This window comes from Silene latifolia, chromosome 8, assembly GCF_048544455.1.
Source record: "Silene latifolia isolate original U9 population chromosome 8, ASM4854445v1, whole genome shotgun sequence".
NCBI classification, from domain to species: Eukaryota; Viridiplantae; Streptophyta; class Magnoliopsida; order Caryophyllales; family Caryophyllaceae; genus Silene; species Silene latifolia.
The window spans coordinates 5323753-5344154 of NC_133533.1; the positions used below are offsets into that span (position 1 = coordinate 5323753).

Consider the following 20402-nt stretch of genomic DNA (forward strand, 5'->3'; position numbering starts at 1 on the left):
GGTATGATATGTGTTGTGGGGGGTATCGACCGAAGCTCAGCTAGGAATTCAAATCGCAAGATATTCTCTAGCTGTAAGTAAGTTGTTTCCTCATTTCACTAAAGTATCAATTCAAATCGAAAGATATTGATACCTAAGTATCCAATCCTTCCTTTATCTAGAAATCTTTTAGTTCTTTTCTTCGCCATCTGTGGGGGATTGTTGGAAGTGATGACTTGAAAACAAGGGAAAAACCAATTTTTTGGTTTTGCATCTATCCCACATCGGTGGGGAAACTCCTCTTTGAGGGGTTTATATTTGTCCCTTCCATTGGTTGGTTAATTGTGTGGACCAAGGAGGCTTTTGTGTGTGTTTGTTGGGCCAGTGGGTTTGGGTCCAACACACACGCGCGCGCGCGCCGGCCCGGCTCGAGCTCGGGCTCGGGCTCGGGTAGAGCCCCTGCGGGGCGGGCTGAAGGCCCGATTTTACCTTCTTGGGCTTTTTGCGTTTTGAGAGTTTTTGAAATTTGAGTTTGTTTGTCTTTGTTGAATGAGTCACCAACACCTTTGTTAGTGGGTGAGAAGTTTACTCCCCACTTTCAGTCATTGACTGCTGCGTTTTAGGGGACGGTTTATGGCTCTCTTCAGCTATAAATACCGAGGTCTTCACATCAGTTCAACACACAACAAAAACTCTTTCTCTCTTCTGTTCTCCACATCTTCCTCTCTACTATATGATTTCTGGGTTCTGCTTAAGTCCGTTCCAGGTCTTACAAACTCGAGTGGGCGTGTTTGTGAGGCAGCAGTAGTGTAATCCTTGGGGACTACCGGTCGTCGCTGATCGCCACCACGGTCGCACCGGAGAAATAGTTTTTAAGGCAACGGTTTCGTACCGTGTCACTACCTTACATCTGTCGGTATATCTAATCTCTGGCATTTATTTCGCTACTGCATTCTTTTCCCTTTCGTAATTCTTGCTGCTAGTGAATTTACGAACTACAAATCACTTATCACCAAGTGCAAATATATAGCTCAGAATTCGTTATCTAATACAGAGTACTCCCTATTAAGGTAGTTCAAATCCTCGGCGCCTCCAAAAATCTCGCAAGTGGAATTTCAGCCAATAGTATAAGCGAACATGTGCAATGTGCATTACCCACTTTGCAAACCCAAAGGGCATTCAAGTAAGGGTGTGTTAAAAGTAGAATAATTAATTGGATTTCAATGCGGGTTTGATTAAGAAGGTTTTCACACACATTCCCTTTCGTTCAACTAATTACTGATTACTATAAAGAATATAAAAAACATAAACAAATGATTTTAATGGAGACAGCCTATTTCATCCTTAAATAAACACAATTGAGTTGATTATCAACAAAGTTAACATGTAATTTATTAGCAACACTCTCCCTGTCTCGATCAGACGATCAATTGCTTATGTTCTTTGTGCGCGTTATTTTAATCGAAAGTATCATTTTTTATGCTCACATGTTTTCCTAACCTGCAAATTAATGGTTGTATATATAATATTAACTGATTTCTTTTACGATAAACATAATCAATATAAACGGTAAAAATATATGGATGGACATGGAGAACGAAAATTACCTTTAATTATAATAGTGAGGGATTGCAGATTAAAACGATTTCGGCGTTTAATATACATCCTTCTCTCCAATGAATTGTGGAAAATTGACCGTTATCCCTAAATAACTTGAATAGAAAACCCAAAAATAATCAGAACTCGAACTGTCCTAATCCTTGCAAACTCGAAGTGACCAACCCAATTGAATCGTTTCCAACTTGGAAGATCTAAACTCTCAAGTCTCAACTATGGAGTACAAGATTATAGAGTTGGCAAAATCCGACTTAGGCGGCAGAAGTCGGGTCCGAATATCCGATAGAAAAAAAAGTCCGTTAAGTTTTTATGATGTTGATTAGAACAATCACATTTGCCAATCAACTGCATAACAGTACAATTTACATGAAACAAAATCCCTAATTCTCGTTTCCATTTCTTCTGCTAAACCCTAATTCATCCTTGTACACTTCTGGTAATTCTCCTTTCCTTATCTTCTATTCATTCTACCATTTCTGATTATTATGTCTTTGCCTTCTTTTCGATTGCGATTTCAATTTCAATTTCAATTTCATCCTCATTTGCATTTCAATTCTCGTCATTTCTGCAATTCTGCTAATGCTAAGCTTATTGCTATTCATGATCCTCGTAAATTTATGGAGTATGTTAGACAACAATGTCAATTAGGGTTTACTGATCTCCGATTTCCAATTAATCTATTCCACCAAATGATGTCTCTTGTGCGCCCACCTTCGATTATCGATTTTAGCAAGCTATTTATCGCCATGCTCAAACTCAAACGACTACATCCTCACTCTACTGTCATCTCGCTTTCTAGGCAACTTGAGTTATCCGGTACCCGACCCAATTCTTATTCCATAGCTATCCTCGCTAATTGTTATTGCAACTTAGGCCGTGTTGATTTCGGGTATTCTCTCCTTGCCAAGTCCCTTAAGCTTGGGTATCCGTTTGAGTCTAATTTAATTTTGTTTAATACCTTAATTAACGGCCTTGTGCACAATAACCAACTTCCACAAGCCGTTGAGTTGTTCGACCTAGCTGTCGTTAAGCTAGGAATTCAGCCAGATATAGTTACCTATAATACCATGGTGAAAGGCCTTTGCGGGGTTGGGGACAATGCCTCTGCTCTCCATTTCCTCCGCTTAATGAATTCTAGCCCATCGGGTTATAAGCCTCACCTTATTATGTACAACACCATTATCCGTAGTCTGTGCAAAGATAAGCTCTTAACCGAGGCCCTGAACCTCTTTTCAGCCATGAAAACCAAGGGCATCAATCCAGATGTGCTCACCTATAACACATTGATTCAAGGAATGATCAATTTGGGTCGTAAGGTGGAGGCTAAGGAAATGTTGGTTGGGATGATTGAGAGCAACGTTGCACCTGATATTTTTACTTATACCATGTTGATTCAAATGCAATGTAAGAACACGTTGATTGATGAAGCACATGCCCTTATTCAGATAATGACTGAACAAGGTGTGGCTCCTGATGTATTTACTTATAGTATTTTATTGGATGGCCATTGCTTGTGCGGCCAAATGGACAAGGCGAGAGAGATTTTTGATCTAATGGTACAAACTCACTCCCACCCTAACGTTGTGACTTATAGTACTCTGATCAATGGATATGTTAAACTAAAAAACATTGACAAAGCCCTTGACATATTCCAAGAAATGGTTGAGCATCAGATTGCCCCCGACGTTGTGGCCTATAACACTCTCATAGATGGATTGTGTAAATCTAATTGGATTCCAATGGCACGTGAGTTGTTCAACAACATGCAAATGTATGGAATAAATCCAAATGTTTGCACTTATGGTGCCTTGTTAGACGGGCTATGTAAAAATGCACAGCTTGATGAAGCGAAGGCATTGCTCAAGGAGATGGAGTGTAATAGAGTTGCTCCTAATATTTTCATCTATACTATTCTTATTGACAGTTTATGTGAGGCTGGTCGGGTTAAAGATGCTGAAATCCTTGTTTCTGGTCTCCTATCAAAGGGTGTTCTACCCAATCATGTAACTTATACGACAATGATTAAGGGGTATTGCAAAATAGGTAGTGTGAATACAGCTATTGAGCTCCTTAACAAAATGAAGCAAATTGGATGCTCTCCTAACGTCGTGGCCTATAACACACTCATAGATGGCTTGTGTAAATCTAATTGGATCCCAATGGCACGTGAGATGTTCAACGACATGCAAATGTATGGAATAAAGCCAGATGTTTGCAGTTATGGTGCCTTATTAGACGGGCTATGTAAAAATGCACAGCTTGATGAAGCGAAGGCATTGCTCAAGGAAATGGAGTCTAATGGTGTTGCTCCTAATATTGTCATCTACACTATCCTAATTGGCAGTTTATATGAGGCTGGTCAGGTTAAAGATGCTGAAAACCTTGTCTCTGATCTCCTATCAAAGGGAGTTCTACCGGATTATATAACTTATACGACAATGATTAAGGGGTATTGCAAAAGAGGTCTTATGAGTACAGCTATTGAGCTCCTTAACAAAATGAAGCTAGTTGGATGCCCGCCCGATGCTGTCACCTATAATACACTTATCCGAGGATTCATTATCAACAACGATTTGCGGAGTGCATTATGTTTCCTTGATTTAATGGTTAACGAGGGCTTTGAGGCTGATGCTTACACACTTTCTTTGTTCCGCAACCTTTGACATGGCTACAAAGAATAAAAGGTTGTATAGTTTGATGCCTCACAAAAATGTTTCATTGACATGGCGTAGTATTATGATGATTATTCTGGTGAAGTAGGGGTAGTTCCCTGTTTTGGCTATCTTTGTGATTAGATTAAGTATGCTAGGACTAACGGGTTCTTATCTTACACCCAAACCAATTTAAGATTGTGTTAATGGCTTGTGGCCAAGGAAAAAACAGCCCGGTACTGTAGCTTGCTCCCTCTTCTGCCGGGCTATGTGAGGTTTTCCGGTGTACAGAAGGGGGAGTTGGAGGAGGCAGTGGTGCTTCAAGCGCTTGCTGAGTTGGTGTCAAGCATCTTCTGGGATGGAAGATTATTTCTTCATTAACACAGTAAGTAATCGGACAGGGCAAACATGTTATTTTGGGTGCTGATTTGATGACTATTATTTTACTAATGCTCTCACGAGTTTAGTGGAGGTTTAACTCTTCTTGTCCTTAATGGTTGTTTTCTCAGAGAGGAGATTGAGAATTCAAACATATGGGCTTAAATCTGTATATAAAGGATGTCTGAACTTGCGAAGGAGAGGACCCCAACATGTCATGTTCTTGAACCCGTGTTTTGTATATTTTGAAAAAGGTCGACGCTGGCTATCTCAGCAGAGTTAAATGTATGGTGAGCTGAACAAAAAAAAACAGTAATTGAGAGTGAAGAAGAGAGAAAAGAGTGGTTTCTGAGAAGATAGAAAAAGATTTGAAATAGATGGAGTGATGAATTTATCATGTTAAAGTAGCTGCTAATAAAATTACGATTCTTGTATAACTAACCTATTGAAAATTTCACAAATAGGGCCTCAGTAATAAACTTATTTTACTGATAATAAAGTTACTGGATTGTAGGCTACTCACCTATTTCCTTAGTGCCTTTTAGAATCGAGTACTGCGACTTCAGGTCTTGTGATAATCTTTTCTGAATTATTGCATTCTAACATCGTTTATCTTTCTTTTGACGATTCTTTATTCAGTTCAAGGAATTGGCTCAAGCTTATGAAGTTCCGACAACCCATTTGATGCGTTTGAGCAGCTATTCATCCTGGTTTTGGAGGTAATGCGCCTGGCCAATTTGTTTCCTTTATTTTTACATTGCTGTTTTGTTATTGACTTATTTGTTTCAAGACTTTAACAATATTAAGAAATAAAAGATAACTAGGGACAAGATTTGCTCTTCCCGTCTGCCTGACTATTTTGTCCGTCTTTGTTGCCTTAGACCACTTCTTGTCCATGGAGGATCCTTCTGGATTTGTGTCTTTGTGTGGCATTGTCAATCCGGATTTTTTGGATGCGTTCGTTTATGTTGCGAGTATTAATAATGCAACGGTTTTGTAGCTACCTTTTAGTTAAGTCAAAGTGGAAATTACTTTTCAACCGTCTTTCGTTTTTCTTTCTTCTCCAGTGTTTTTAGAATTAAACTCGTTGGTGCTTGATTTTGTGCTTCTTCTTACATTTTTTTTTCTTTTTTTTTTTGGGCAAAGAATCATTTGGCTACCTTATTTTGTGTACCCTTTCCGAGCATTTCGGTTTGTAAGTCGCTGAAGTTGTGGCTTCAACAATTGTTGTAGTATGTCGAAGATGCTTTCTTGATTGACATGAGAACTAGCGTATAACATAGTTAAAAAGTTAATAAATTAGAATTATTACTTGATTGACATGAGAACTAGCGTCCATAGTTGAGTAATTTGACGGATTTGATTAATTTTGTGAGGAAGAGAATTAGAGAGAGTATGTAAGATAGAAATGCTTGTCCAAAAAACAGCTAATTCAAGGCTCCGTCATGCAAATGTAAGATAGAAATATAGGATCACAGCGGGCCGGTCGGGTATAGTTTTTTAATCATAATTGGCTGATAAAACTTAAAAGCACATATTTGAACCGATCAAGACATTGTATCTATAGGCTGCTCAAAGTGGTCATTTGTCAAAACTCAACCAAAGATGGAACTAAATTTGGGAATCTAATTAAGGCAGACGGGGGTATGGACTCTATGGAGTAATTGTTTCAATTTTGTAAAATACATAGTATAGTAAGTAAAGAAAACAAATCGTTGGTTACCGATGTTGTAGTTTGGTGCTTGAATATGAAACAACTTTCATTCAGACTAGGCTAACTTTGTGAAGTTGGGATCATTCTTTACTTATATATTCGTATGTACTATCCACTTCAACTTGCACTATTAAATGTTGGGTACTTACATATTCCCTAAACATTTTAACCGTCTTATTTTATAAATCTCCCTTAATACTTACTCATTAATTCATTAAGAGCTTTCTTTGCTTTCCTTTCTTGTCTGTTTGAATCATAATAATAACACCCACCAGAACAAATGGGGTTCAACAGATCAGGAACATTATAGCTTGAAATTATATTGGCGCATGATTTTTGAAAAGGAAAGACTCAACTCTAATCGTTAAATTGCGTGATACTTTTTTGTGAACTGATCTTTTAATTGCTATTTCTTTAAATTTGTTTGTTTCTCTGAAATTTCTCTCTTATGAAGCATCTAAGGTTTTATTTTGCGTTTTACTCTTTATATTCTTTAACTTAAGAGACGGTAGTGTAGTTTCTGCAGATTGGGAGCAAAATTTTACTTTTTAGGAGACGGAAGAGGAACACCGTTGTCTAATTTTTCACTGGCCTAGATTTTTATCGCCTGATTGCTATTCTTGAGGCAGCAAATATTGGGTACGGAAGTGTTAGAACTCCATATTTTTTTGGAAAATTAAGTGTGCCTTCTATGTTCGGAAGGAATCCTAAGTTCACACCGCTGCACGTCTGAGTCTTTTTTGGCAGTGCAGAAGGAATTCACATCCGAAATCAAGTGTTAAGAGCATCAATAGCTTGTACTCTAGTGTTATTTATATTCTCTATCTGAAATTAACATTCCATGAACCATATATCAACTACACCAGGGAAAACAAAATTACAAGGTACCAGGGTATTTGGGTATTTTTGATATTATGGTTCTCTTATTTAACGCCAGCTGAAAATATAGTGCGTTTGGTTATCTTGTGCCAAAACCTCAAAAGTAGTTTAACAAGTTGGTTTTTACTTTTTTTTTTTCTCACGCTCCAACCCCTTTTTTTGCTTAGATCTTGCCGAGTCCACTGTTGGTTCGAACAATCCTTGTGTTCCATGGCTTGCATTAACACTTCACTCCAGGTAGTTACATGGTGTGATGAAATGATGAATTTTAGCCGTACGGAGATGTACTGAATCTGGGGTCGGTTGCTTGAAGGTTGTAAATAGATGATCCTTCAGAAAAATTGATCCAGGTAATCTCTTGTCTCTTATGTCTTTAATATATATAAGCTTGTGTCTGAGTTTCAATCATATGCATATGCTGTGATGAATTTTAGCCATAAACCGAATGCATTGTGTTATCGTGATATAATGGTTAGCATGGGATTTGAAGATGATATGATGAGCATCGTCACTGTTCCTTGACCATTTTCTCTCAAGATAACCCCGAGTTCCTACAAACATTTCTAAGTTGACACAACGATGATATTGAACTGTCTTTAGTAGTTTAGTGTTAGGGTATTGAACCGTCTTTCAGGTAAATCTTCTGAATTTGGTTTTGGCATTTTTTAGTGGATTCCGGTGCTGTTAGTTTTAAAGCTTGGAACATACTTTTTCCATCAGGTCGTTTTTTTTTGTCATCACGCATCCCCATATCTGTGGAATCATCGTCAATGATTATTCACCAAGTGTATTTTGCTAGAATGAACAATGGCGTAGCCAGAATTGTTAGACTTGAGATTTTCAAATTAGACAAATTTGATACCCCGTAGTAGAACACAGTTAGTTGTCCGAAAAGTAGTGGGGACTCAAGACTCCGCCACTGATTCTGTCTAGCAATGTTGATAAAGTTGATGCTAGTACTATTTCATTGTTGTTTGGATGCTTGATGGTTTATTACAAGAGAACTTGGAGTTGCTTCAGTTTATTTGGAATTGACACGATGATTACCATTTGTTTAGTTTGATGCTAGAATACAGAGGATTGTCATTCGGGTTAAAACTTTCTGAAGTTGAGAACATTGTTTACTTGTTATATCAATTTGCATTATTAAGCGCGTGGTGCTCATATATCGCCTAAATTATTTAACTCATCAACTCATTAAGACCTTTGTTTCCTCAGCTCTGAAATTTCTTGTCTATTTGAATCACAATAATAGTACTCCCTCCATCCCGGTCATTTGTTGTCCTTTTCCATTTTGGGGTGTCTCAGTCAATTGTTGTCCTTTTTATTTTAGGATTGCATTTGATGAGCAATTTGATCCTTCACATTCACAATTTGGTCCACTTGTCATCTTGTAATTGACCCCCTCCTCTTTCCTTGGTCTTTATGCCAAAATCAAAGGACAGCAAATGACCGGGACGGAGGGAGTAAAAAATTAAGACCGGCCCAAGCAAATGGTTTTTTTATCAGAGTAAGCAAATTTAAGCATGATTTTTGAAAAGGAAAGACTCAACTCGTATTAATCATTAAACTATGTGATATTTTTTGTGTACTAATCTTTCAATAAATATTCATTAATTTTGTTTATTTCTTTGAAAAATATTACTGTATTCTCGTACGAAGCCTAATGGTTTAATTTCTGCAGATTGGGAGCAAAAAATTTCGGCATGGGAGACTCAAGAGGAGCACAATTGTCTACATTTTCATTATTCTAGATTTGTTATCGTCTGATTGCGCTATTCCACTTAGTCTTGGGGCAGTAAAGGTTGAGTACGGAAGTCTTAGAACAATATTGTTCGAAAATTTAATGTTTTTTTGTCTAAAATGAAGTATCAGAGGCCTTGTATGTGCAACTTCGGGCAAACGTAGTACTTGTATCAATCTCGCGGAAATCACATTGCAAGTTGCATCAGCTAAATACTGACTCGTATTAGTCGCATATCATACCATATAAGAATGCTAAAACAGCAAATGCATCAGCATATACCAGATGTTTGCACTTATGCTTGTTCTACGATTTTTAGTTTGAGATCCTCCACTACTATACTACCTTGGATAAAACTCTGCCTTCATGTCTGACAATGTGTGAGATGGAAGATCTTTGAGAAACTCAAACATCAAGGTAGTTTAATTCAATAGACTTGGCAAATGGATCACTCGGGTTGGGTCTTGCTAGCTAATGTGTTCATACATCCATTGAAATCACACAAAGGTCACTTGAAATTTACACTAAGTAAATCAAAATTCACATAGCGTACAACAACAATACTCCTATACTATTGGAGTATATTGACGGTATGTTGGTATTGGAATGTACTGACGGAGACAAGGCATATGGGGAATGTGAAGGAAGATATTAGCGCCCTTTCATGAATCAATGTGTCGCTTGGTGAAAATATAACTACCCTTTGTATTGTGTAGTATATAAATAGAACATTATTGTAAACAAAGATTATGCAATTCATTAATAATAATTACGCTTTTTTTTTTTTTGAAGGAATTAATAATAATTACACTTGTATAATTTACATTTGTGTAATTTATCATATACCTAGGGGCGGAGGCAGTGCGTTGCAAGGAGTACCAGCAGCTACCCCAAGCAAGAAATAATAAGTAAAGATGGTGACTATTTGCTACCCCAAATCACATAAGTGTTCAAATCCCATATCCTTTTTTTTTTATTACTTTTTCAATATTCTCATTAAATATTTCTTTTAATGGGTAGAGAATCGTAAAAACATCTATTAAGCTCCTTTATTAACTTAACTAGTCCCTCCTATTCTATAATCCAATGATCTTCCACATCGGTTTTGCCGTAATAATGATATTCAAATTGAATGGTTGGAGTACTAGACTTTTTTTGCCTTAATAATGATATTCGAATTGAATGATGGTTAATACATTTGTTGTTGACAATGTATAAGCCAGAAACAAAATTATTTGTCGAAAAATAAAACGAAGATAAGTTATTACTATAGAATTATAAGCCAGAAAATGTTTTTTTTTTTTTTTTTTTTGAATTTTTATATGTTGCCTAATATTTTCTATTTTCAAGCAAGCATATGTAAGCAATATTTTGTGTTATTCAACAAAAATACACTCAACTCAAGCTAGCTTAAACCCTAAACCCTAATTCTGCTAATGATAAACCCTAATTCATCATCCTTGTACCCTTTCTGGTAATTCTTCTTTCCATTTCTTCTCTTCATTCTCCGATTTCTGATTATTATGTCTTCGTCTTCTTTTCAATTGCGATTTCGATTGCAATTTCGTCCTCATTTGCATTTAATTTCTCGTCATTTCTGCAATTCTGCTAATGCTAAGCTTATTGCTATTCATGATTCTCGTAAATTTCTGGAGTATGTTCGACAACAATGTCAATTAGGGTTTACTAATCTCCAATTTCCCCTTAATCTATTCCACCAAATGATGTCGCTTGTTCTCCGACCTTCAATTATTGATTTTAACCGGTTATTGGCGGCAATGCTGAAGCCTAAACGACTGCATCCTCACTCTACTGTCATTTCTCTCTATTCGCGTCTTGACTTGACCAGTACCCGACCCGATTCTCATTCCATGGCTATCCTCGCTAATTGTTACTGCCACTTAGGCCGTGTTGATTTCGGGTTTTCTCTCATTGGTAAGTCCCTTAAGCTTGGGTATCCCTTTGAGTCCAATTTATTTCTGTTTAATACCTTAATTAATGGCCTTGTGCACAATAACCGACTTCCACAAGCTGTTGAGTTGTTCGACCTAGCTGTCATTAAGCTAGGCATTCAGCCAGATATAGTTACCTATAGTACCATGGTGAAAGGTCTTTGTGGGATCGGGGACAATGCCCGTGCTCTCTATTTACTCCGCCAAATGAACTCGAGCCCCTCGGGTTGTAAGCCTAACCTTATTATGTACAACACCATTGTCTATCGTCTCTGTAAAGATAAACTCTTGACTGAAGCCCTAAACCTTTTTTCAGCCATGAAAACCGAGGGCATCAATCCAGATTTGTTCACCTATAACACATTGATTCAAGGAATGATCAATCTAGGTCGTAAGGTGGAGGCTAAGGAAATGTTGGTTGGGATGATTGAGAGCAACATTGCACCCGATGTTTTTACTTATAACATGTTGATTCACATGCAATGTAAGGACAAGATGATTGATGAAGCACATGCCCTTATACAGATAATGACTGAACAAGGTGTGGCTCCCGATGTATTTACTTACAATCTTTTATTGGATGGGTATTGCTTATGCGGCCAAATGGACAACGCAAGAGAGGTATTTGATTTAATGGTACAAACTCACTGCCAACCTGAAGTTGTGACTTATAGTACTCTCATCAATGGATATGTTAAACGGAAAAGCATTGACAAAGCTCTTGAGATATTCCTAGAAATGATTAAGCATGGGATTGCCCCCAATACCGTGACCTATGGCACTCTGATAGATGGATTGTGTAAATCTAATAGGATCCCGGTGGCACGTCAGCTGTTCAACGACATGCGAACGTATGGAATAAAGCCCGATGTTTGCACTTATGGTGCCTTATTAGACGGGCTATGTAAAAATGCACAACTTGATGAAGCGAAGGCATTGCTCAAGGAGATGGAGTCTAATGGAGCTGCTCCTGATATAGTCATCTACACTATCCTAATTGACATCATGTATGAGGCTGGTCGGGTTAAAGATGCTGAAAACCTTGTCTCTGTTCTCCTATCAAGGGGTATGGTACCCGATCATATAACTTATAATACAATGATTAAGGGGTTATGTAAAAATGGTCTTTTGAGAACAGCTATACGACTCCTAAACAAAATGAAGCAAATTGGACGCTCTCCTGACGTCGTCGGCTATAGCACACTCATAGGTGGCTTGTGTAAATCTAATTGGATCCCAATGGCACGCCAATTGTTTAACGAAATGCAAATCTGTGGAATAAAGCCAGATGTTTGCACCTATGGTGCCTTATTAGACGGGCTATGTAAAAATGCACAGCTTGATGAAGCGAAGGCGTTGCTCAAGGAAATGGAGTCTAATGGAGTTGCTCCTAATATTGTCATCTACACTATCGTAATTGACAGTTTATGTGATGCTGGTCAGGTTAAAGATGCTGAAATCCTTGTCTCTGATCTCCTATCAAAAGGTATGGTACCCAATCATATAACTTATAATTCAATGATCAAGGGGTATTGCAAAGGAGGTCTTATGAGTACAGCTATTGAGCTCCTTAACAAAATGAAGCAAGTAGGATGCCCGCCCGATGATGTCACCTTTAATACACTTATCCGAGGATTCATTATCAACAACGATTTGCGAAATGCATTATTTTACCTTGATATACTGGTTAACGAGGGCTTTGAGGCTGATGGTTACACTCTTTATTTGTTCCGTAACCATTGACATGGCTACAAAGAATAAAAGGTTGTATCGTTTGATGCCTCACAAAAATGTTCATTGACATGGCGCAGTATTATGATGATTATTCTGGTGGAGTAGGGGTAGCTCTCTTTTTTGGTTGTCTTTGTGATTATATTAAGTACGGGTTCTTATCTAATATACAAACCGATTTAAGATTGTGTTAATGGCTTGTGGTCAAGGAAAAAACAGCCCGGTACTGTAACTCGCTCCCTCTTCTGCTGGGCTATGTGAGGTTTTCCATTGTACAGAAGGGGGAGTTGGAAGAGGCATTGGTGCTTCAAGCACTTGCTGAGCTGCTGTCAAGCATCTTCTGGGATGGAATATTATTTCTTCATTAACAGGGTAAGTAATCGGACAAGTCAACATGTTATTTTGGGTGCTGATGTGATGAGTATTATTTTACTAATGCTCTCCCGAGTTTAATGAATGCGTAACTCTTCTTATACTTAAGGGTTGTTTTATGTGAGAAGAGTCAAACATTTGGGCTGAAATCTGTATATAACGGATGTCTTAACTTGCGAGGGACAGGACCCCAACATGTCATGTTCTTGAACCCATGTTTGTGAATTTTGAAAAAAGGTCGACTCTGTCTCAGCAGAGTTAAATGTATGGTGAGCTGAACAAAAATAAAACAGTAATTGAGAGTGATGAAGTGAGAAAAGAGTGGTTTCTGAGAAGATAGAAAATGATTTGAAATAGATGGAGTGAATGAATTTATCATGTTAAAGTATAGCTGCTAATAAAATTATGATTCTAGTATAATTAACCTATTGAATTTTTCACAAATAGGCCCTCACCTATTTCCTTAGTTCCTTTAGTAATCAAGTAATGTGAGTCTGCGACTTCAGGTCTTGTGATAATCTTTTCTGAATTATTGCATTCTAACATCGTTTATCTTTCTTTTGACGATTCTTTGTTCAGCTTAAGGAATTGGCTCAAGCTTATGAAGTTCCCACAGTCCATTTGATGTATTTGAGCAGCTATTCATTCTGGTTTTGGAGGTGATGCGCCATTAAATATTCTGGCATTCTGCCAATTTGTTTCCTTCATTATTACATTGCTCTTTTGTTATTGCCATATTTGTTTCAAGGCTTTAACAATATTAAGAAGTAAAATATAACTAGGGATAAGATTTGGTAAAAATCTTCACTATCCTAATTGACAGTTTATGTGAGGCTGGTCAGGGTAAAGATGCTGAAATCCTTGTCTCCGATCTCCTATCAAAGGGGGTTCTACCCAATCATATAACTTATAAAGGGGTATTGCAAAAGAGGTCCTCTGAATACAGCTATTGAGTTCCTTAACAAAATGAAGCAAGTTGGATCCCCTCCTGATGATGTCACCTATAATACATTTATCCGAGGATTCATTATCGACAACGATTCGCGAAATGCATTATGTTTCCCTGATATAATGGTTAACGAGGGCTTTGAGGCTGATGCCAACACTCTTTCTTTGTTCTGTAACCATTTATCGGATTAAAAACCAGGAGTTTCTCCAGAAGATGCTAAACTGTCGACTTAAAGATTCATGATTTTGTCAACTATGAGTTGGCTAGATGGGCATGTAAGAATGCACAACTTAATGAGGCAGTGGCATAACCTAGTATTGTCATCTACAGTATCCTAATTGATAGCTTATGTGAGGAAGGCCAAGTTAAAGATACCCATAACCTAGTTTTTGATCTCCTGTCCAAGGGTTTGGTACCAGATATTAAAGCATACAATATCATGAACAAAGGCCTCTGTGAAAAAAGGTCTTATTACTGACGCTATAGAGCTCCTTAACAAAATGAGGCATTATGGATGCTCTCCCGATAGTGTCACTTACAATACCATTATCCGAGGATTCATTGTCAATGAGGATTTGCAAAATGCATTATGTTACCGTGATATAATGGATTCGTTATGCTATAGAATCTAATCTTTGGTTTTTTGTTGTTCAACTGTTTCGTAACCTAGGTGAATCATCGGTTTACAACAACATTGCAAAGGATTTATGGTCATTCAACAGATGCTGAAATTCGCCCACTAAATGAGGAGAAAGCTGTTCGGGCTGTGTCTGACCTTATCGGTGAAGTGTTTATCTTCTGGTAAATTTTCTTATACTTGAACCATTCGTTTATTCCAGTGGCTGGTCTCATCTCCCTTGTGCCACCATCTATTTCACACTTCCTAGTGTAAGTGTGTAACTGGATAAAGGCTTGAATTATTTGTGATTGGATAAAACATTGATATGCCTTCGCTGGTCTGACTTTGGCTATTATGGTATGAAATTGGTTTTATAATGACAAAAGAAGATTGGAACTCTTAGTTTTGGGATTGCTTAAGTAAAAAGTTAACAAAACCATTCATTCTTTTGAAGTGCTTGGCCAAGATAAATTGGTGTCTACTGATGAAATGGATTACTATGGCGACCATACACGTTTAGCTGCATACTTCAATCGTTCGGCAATTCTTAGCATCAGGCTTTCTGGCTATCTAGGGCTCTAGGCATAATCTTGTAAACGCTAGAGAATCGTAACACATCTGGAACAGCTCAATGACTCTTCAGCAAGTATTTCATGATCTTAAATAACTTGTTTGGTTGACAAACAGAATAATCTATCATGCCTACTCGAATTTGCAAAGATGTCACAAAGTAGTTATTAGTTGGGTCTCTTGAAGGCGTAATAGATCATCCATGTTCGGTCTTCGGGCAAGTCTGCAGTTCATTGATATATTGAACTAAAAATAATACTCGTAATTTATATTATACAGGTTGCTGGAGCTGCAGTGATTTTTGAGGTGCAGAGAAGTGCAAAATCTGAAGCTAAAAAGGAAGAAAAACGTAAGCAAGGACTGGAGATACTGTAAAGGTACAGTGCTTGAATTTACTTTCTCTTCTGGTGATCTGCAGCAGGTATTATCATCTTCCATACAATCTCACCCCCAGTGCTAAGTGGTCCCTTAAATGGTAAACGGTCAAATCTAGGCAACCTTACCCCAATGTGAAAAGCACACAAATAGGTTACAAGAGGATGACCCATGATATGTGTTAACTGTTGAGAATTGCATAAGAATGAAAAGTGAGCCATTTTATTATATTCCATCTTGTATGGTATATTCGCTGTGGCTTAGTCTATAGTTTCTTTGAAGGAGTAGTACAAATTAATATGTATGATTATGAAATGCGTAATAGTATTTTCTTTTGCCATTTGCTTTGGTACCTTGTCATGTCTGGCTTGCTTCAATTTTAATTGCATCATTACGCTAACTTTCAGATAGCTTTTGTAAGATATGAATAACTAGCTTCTCAGCGAGCTTTTAATTTTCATTTTGAAAGGGTTATTTCATAGGAATAATCCAATATATACCTCGTCTTCTCATATTAATTCAACCCATGCTTTAACCTAGAATAACCTGAACTATACCCTCATTTATCTCATAATGCTACGAGTAACCGGATACCTATTATTCAGGTCACACTTAAATAAAAAAAAAAAAATCTAAAATCATTCAACCTGTGATAACTTTCAACTTTTCAAGTCTATCCCCTCTACCTACTAACTTCCCCATCACCAACCACAATCACTAAAACCACCGTCACGTTATCTCCCTCCTTCCTCACTGCAACTGGACTGCGTGCAATCACCAACACCTCTTCCTCACTCCGTCACCACTCACCAGTAACCTGAGTTTTATCCTTGGTTGCACTCTGCCACCATTAGCAACCTAACCTTCCTCACCTAGCCACAACATCAAACTTAAATTAACTTCAAATCACCATCAAATTCAATTCAAACATTCGTCAAAAATAAAATTAAAACCACAAATATAATCAAAATCCCCTTCAAACCTCACCTTCTACATCTTCAAATCTCGATATTAATAATCAAATTTCTTCATTTGTACATTATGTAGCCTCTCTAAAACCCCACATTTCTTTCCCTATTTTAATGGGGATTTCGGTCTTCTTCAAATTTACCCTCTTTAGGGTCAGGAATTGCAGACCCATTTTAATTGGTCTTCCCTTATTGTAAAAGTACCTAAGTACAAGTTCATATCTGCCCTTGATTACTTTGCGAAGTTGAAGGATGATTCAAATGCTCAACTTTTTGATATTAAAGAATAAAGATACAAGAGTTTGGCTTTTCTTGTCACCTAATTTAAGTATTATTGTTAATTTCTTGTATGCTGTGACAAATTAGCAAGGTTGTGAATTTGTATTGATGAATTAGGGTTTACGATTTTGCAGTTGAATTGCGAATATGTGAGTTATATGGTGGTGTAAATGGTTGATGAAGGGGAAAAGTGGTTGGCTGGGTGGGTTCAGGATACCAGATAAGTGATAAGTGGTGGACTGGTAATAATTGATGATTGATGATGTCGATTGTTGATGGAGAAGATTGAACTGTTGGAGGAGGATGAAGGGAAAAAAATAGGTGACCTGATGGGTTACCTGATTTCATAGGTCAAAAATAACCTAAGTGCAATATGAGCGAAGGAAGGTAATGGCATGGTTTATTTTGATTTAAATTGAAGTATGGATTAATTTGAGAAGATGAGGTATAGTTTGGATTATTCCTATGAAATAACCCTTTTTTTTTTTTGCCTTTGTGAAGTAGAATAGCTCACTCATACAGGGAGGGGTTTCATTTTAGTAAAATATGGACAGATCACTTGATTAATGTGAATTTGGATCCAGATAGACCCTATTTTCGGCATGAAAGGCTTTGAATTGTAAAGTTGGGAACATGAAGAACAGGCACATTCCCCCCCATGTTTTGCATTGGCTCGCAAAGGGGCGCTAACATGTCTTTCCACCATCTTGTTGAAAGAATTTCTTCCATCTTAATTTGGGTTGACCATTTGCACGTTACACTTCAAATTAGCTTGCTAAGGGGGGGCTATGCTTAGTTTAAAAATGAGCACCTTAGGTTCCATTGATCCCGAGTGAGGCCGAGTCTCTCTGAGACGCTCACCAAAACCCCCTTAAGTGCGCCTTCAATAGATGAGGCTCAACTAGCGAGGTGCTCTACTATGCAATGTTCATATACTTTTTCTTCTTATATGCCCTGCACCTTGTCTTCTCGGGCCCTTGATGCACCTCATGTCTTTTAAGCCTAGGGGGTTAAGACGTCTTTCCTCGTCATCTCGGGCCACCGATGCGCCTCATGCCTTTTAAAACTAGGGGGCGAAGATGTTTTTCTACCATCTTGTTAAAAATAGAAACTCCCTCCGTCATGTTCATATTGTTCTCGTTTAGCTTTGTTGGTCATACGAGGTGTCAACTGGGTACAATAAATTTAGGATATTAGTAGTAATAGTAATAACAAAAGATACTTCTTGCTTCTCATTAATTTCTTTGTGTTTTCTTTTGGATAAGTTTTTAGATGAGCAATTGTAAGCGGAGTTAGGGTTGTTAATCACTTCGTATCTAAAAGACTGAAGCAAGTTCATATGAATTGTCGAAGTAACATAGTCTATATCCTCTAAAAGGTCATTGTGAGCAATCAAATGCTACGATATAGCCTAGTCTTCAGTTTAAAGAAAGATGCCAATTTTTGCCAATGGCCTGGTGTTTGTACTAAGCTTCATGCATCTGAGTGTTCACGGTTTTTTGGGGGGTGGCAGAATCTGTGTTATTTAGTCAGGGGGTCAGCTTTTACTGATTTTGATTTTTGAGTTCTTATTCATGTTCATATATTATAACTTCGCCTCCCTTGGCTCAATGGTTGAGCGGTATAGAATCAAACATGAAGTCCAAAGAACAAAGTAACAAACCTTCTCCACCTCTACCCTTCTGCTCCAAGGTTTGCCGCTGTTTTTACACCTTGAAAGTCGAATGTGATTAAAATCACTCTTGTAAACTAGAAGAGTAGAAATTACGTAAATCTGTGGTATGCATGGATTCTTATGGTGTCGAAAGTGTTGCTTACAATTTCTTTGTTTACATCTTTTTGAGAATGTGGATTGAGATCGATTTCACATGTAGAATGGCAATTGTGCAATTTGTCTCTTCATTTAAGAAAGTTCTGACCTTTATTTTTTTTCTTAGGCCTTCTTTCAACATCCATATTTTAGTACACTTTGCATTGCTTTCTGATGTTTTTAATAACCTCTGAACTTGATCACGACGAAGATGATTTGGGTAACATAATATGGACCTACGGAAAACTATAGTGTTTTATCCCTCCAAGTTTCACCTCAATAATATCTTTTAGCTCCAGCGTTTTGAATGTGTTCTGCCAGAAGATTTTTTTTTTGTTCTGAATGTTCCGAGGCTATATTGGTTGATTGAAAATTTCCTGTGTCTGATGCGACCTGGCTGGCGCCTCACTGCGCCTTGCACCTAGGCGCGCTTTTTTAAACTAAGAGACTAAGAGTACTCTTTTATAAATGGGAGTTCCACGGATAACTGAGGATTCTATTCCAACAAAGTATTGCTTTGTCGAGTAATTGACAAAGTTCTTTTTAAAGGGATTTTTTTTTAATGCTGTGTGAAATTTCACTTGTTTAGTAATCCATACAGTTTAGTAGTTTGGCTATGAAATATGATGGGCCAAAGGAAAATGGCTCGCTAAATTGTTCATACTTTCGGTATTGGGAATTTGCAGACCGTAGTTGTAAACTTGTAATGAGATAAGACAGGGAAGGAGTGCGTACATTCAACCATCCTTCCTCGTCATGGCCAAAAGCGTAAAGGTATGGGTATTGCTTTGCTGTTGTATGTTATGTGAATTTTGATCTGCTTAGTGTAAATCCCAAGTGACCTTAATGTGACTTCAATGGACATATGAACACAATAGCCTGCAACACCCGACTCGAGTGATCCATTTACCAAGTCTGTTTAACTACACTACCTTGAGGTTTTGAGTTTCTCAGAGTTTCCATCATCTTAAATTGTCAGACATTAAGGCGAAGAGACGTAGTTTTATCCAAATGAAGTGGAGGATCTCAAACTAAAAATCGTAGAACTAGAGAAGCTAGCTAGGGGACAAGGCGGCATTACTGGCCTTTTCAGCTTTAGACATGCTCAACCAGATACTGCTAAATCAGGAACTGCTGTTTGAAGTCTTCAACTGAATGAATGTATTCTGTGAGTAACTCCACCTGCGGCGTTCAATATACTTTTCTTAGCTTCGATTTGCAGTTTTTTTTTACGGCCCTATCGTCTCTGTAAACTTGTACTATGATGTATTACAACTCCATAATGTGGATGAATATCGACTATTGAACTGGTATATGCTCTCTCATGCAGTTGCTGTTTTAGCATTCTCCAGTCCTGAGATTTGTTCGTAAATTACTTGTAATAACTACTGATCGATGTAAGCTCCAGATTTGATTAATCGAGGTTAGGGTTCATTGATGAACTTTTAGTTGGTCCTCATCATTCCACTTCCTATGAAGGCGGGGAAGTGGTAAACTAGCCCCTTAAGTTTGCATCAATGTGAGAATAACCCCCTTAACTTTATTTTGGTGTAAACAACACCCATAACTTTGTAATAAAGTGAAATCAAGCCCCTTTTACTTTTCGGGTCAAAATCTCGCCGGATTGTTAATTTCTCGCCAATATCTCACCAATATTACGTATAATTGCTCATAATTTAACACTGAGATTTAGGTGCAACTTTTACAAAATTAAATTGCTACGTCCGTAAACAACTGGCTCGGAGAAAACAAGGAAACCTGAAATTGATATCGCCTCTTTGAGAATAGAATGCCATGACATCATTTAGTTTAAAT

General features: G+C 37.6%; 2 protein-coding genes across 21 annotated transcripts; both read left to right on the forward strand.

The window, feature by feature from the left end:
• The first annotated feature begins 1772 nt into the window (after positions 1-1772).
• Positions 1773-9258, forward strand: LOC141596139 (uncharacterized). 10 transcript variants are annotated; one of them, XM_074416212.1, is made up of 6 exons: positions 1773-2032; positions 2833-4632; positions 5265-5344; positions 6857-7223; positions 7386-7568; positions 8903-9258. In XM_074416212.1, exon 2 carries the CDS (start codon positions 2835-2837, stop codon positions 4257-4259), a length of 1425 nt encoding a protein of 474 aa, XP_074272313.1. In that variant the 5' UTR covers positions 1773-2032; positions 2833-2834; the 3' UTR covers positions 4260-4632; positions 5265-5344; positions 6857-7223; positions 7386-7568; positions 8903-9258. The 10 variants fall into 10 exon arrangements, 7 of the variants coding, with proteins under 7 accessions (XP_074272313.1, XP_074272314.1, XP_074272316.1 ...); XM_074416213.1 differs by having other exon boundaries at positions 6857-6978; XM_074416215.1 differs by having other exon boundaries at positions 6866-7223.
• Positions 9259-10129: 871 nt separating this feature from the next.
• Positions 10130-20029, forward strand: LOC141596138 (uncharacterized). Of its 11 annotated transcripts, none has more exons than XM_074416207.1 (6): positions 10316-13017; positions 13597-13676; positions 14637-14767; positions 15435-15532; positions 16912-17164; positions 19567-20029. In XM_074416207.1, exon 1 carries the CDS (start codon positions 10486-10488, stop codon positions 12655-12657), a length of 2172 nt encoding a protein of 723 aa, XP_074272308.1. In that variant the 5' UTR covers positions 10316-10485; the 3' UTR covers positions 12658-13017; positions 13597-13676; positions 14637-14767; positions 15435-15532; positions 16912-17164; positions 19567-20029. The 11 variants fall into 11 exon arrangements, with proteins under 11 accessions (XP_074272311.1, XP_074272310.1, XP_074272308.1 ...); XM_074416208.1 differs by lacking the exon at positions 16912-17164 and adding an exon at positions 19274-19361; XM_074416210.1 differs by lacking the exon at positions 19567-20029 and having other exon boundaries at positions 10130-10897; positions 11231-13017; positions 15435-18609.
• The last annotated feature ends 373 nt before the right edge of the window (positions 20030-20402 follow it).

What these genes read in the sequence shown, in the direction of transcription:
- LOC141596138 (XM_074416200.1), top strand. Translation starts at nt 10,486, where the DNA reads ATGTCTTCGTCTTCTTTTCAATTGCGATTTCGATTGCAATTTCGTCCT.
- LOC141596139 (XM_074416212.1), top strand. Translation starts at nt 2,835, where the DNA reads ATGAAAACCAAGGGCATCAATCCAGATGTGCTCACCTATAACACATTG.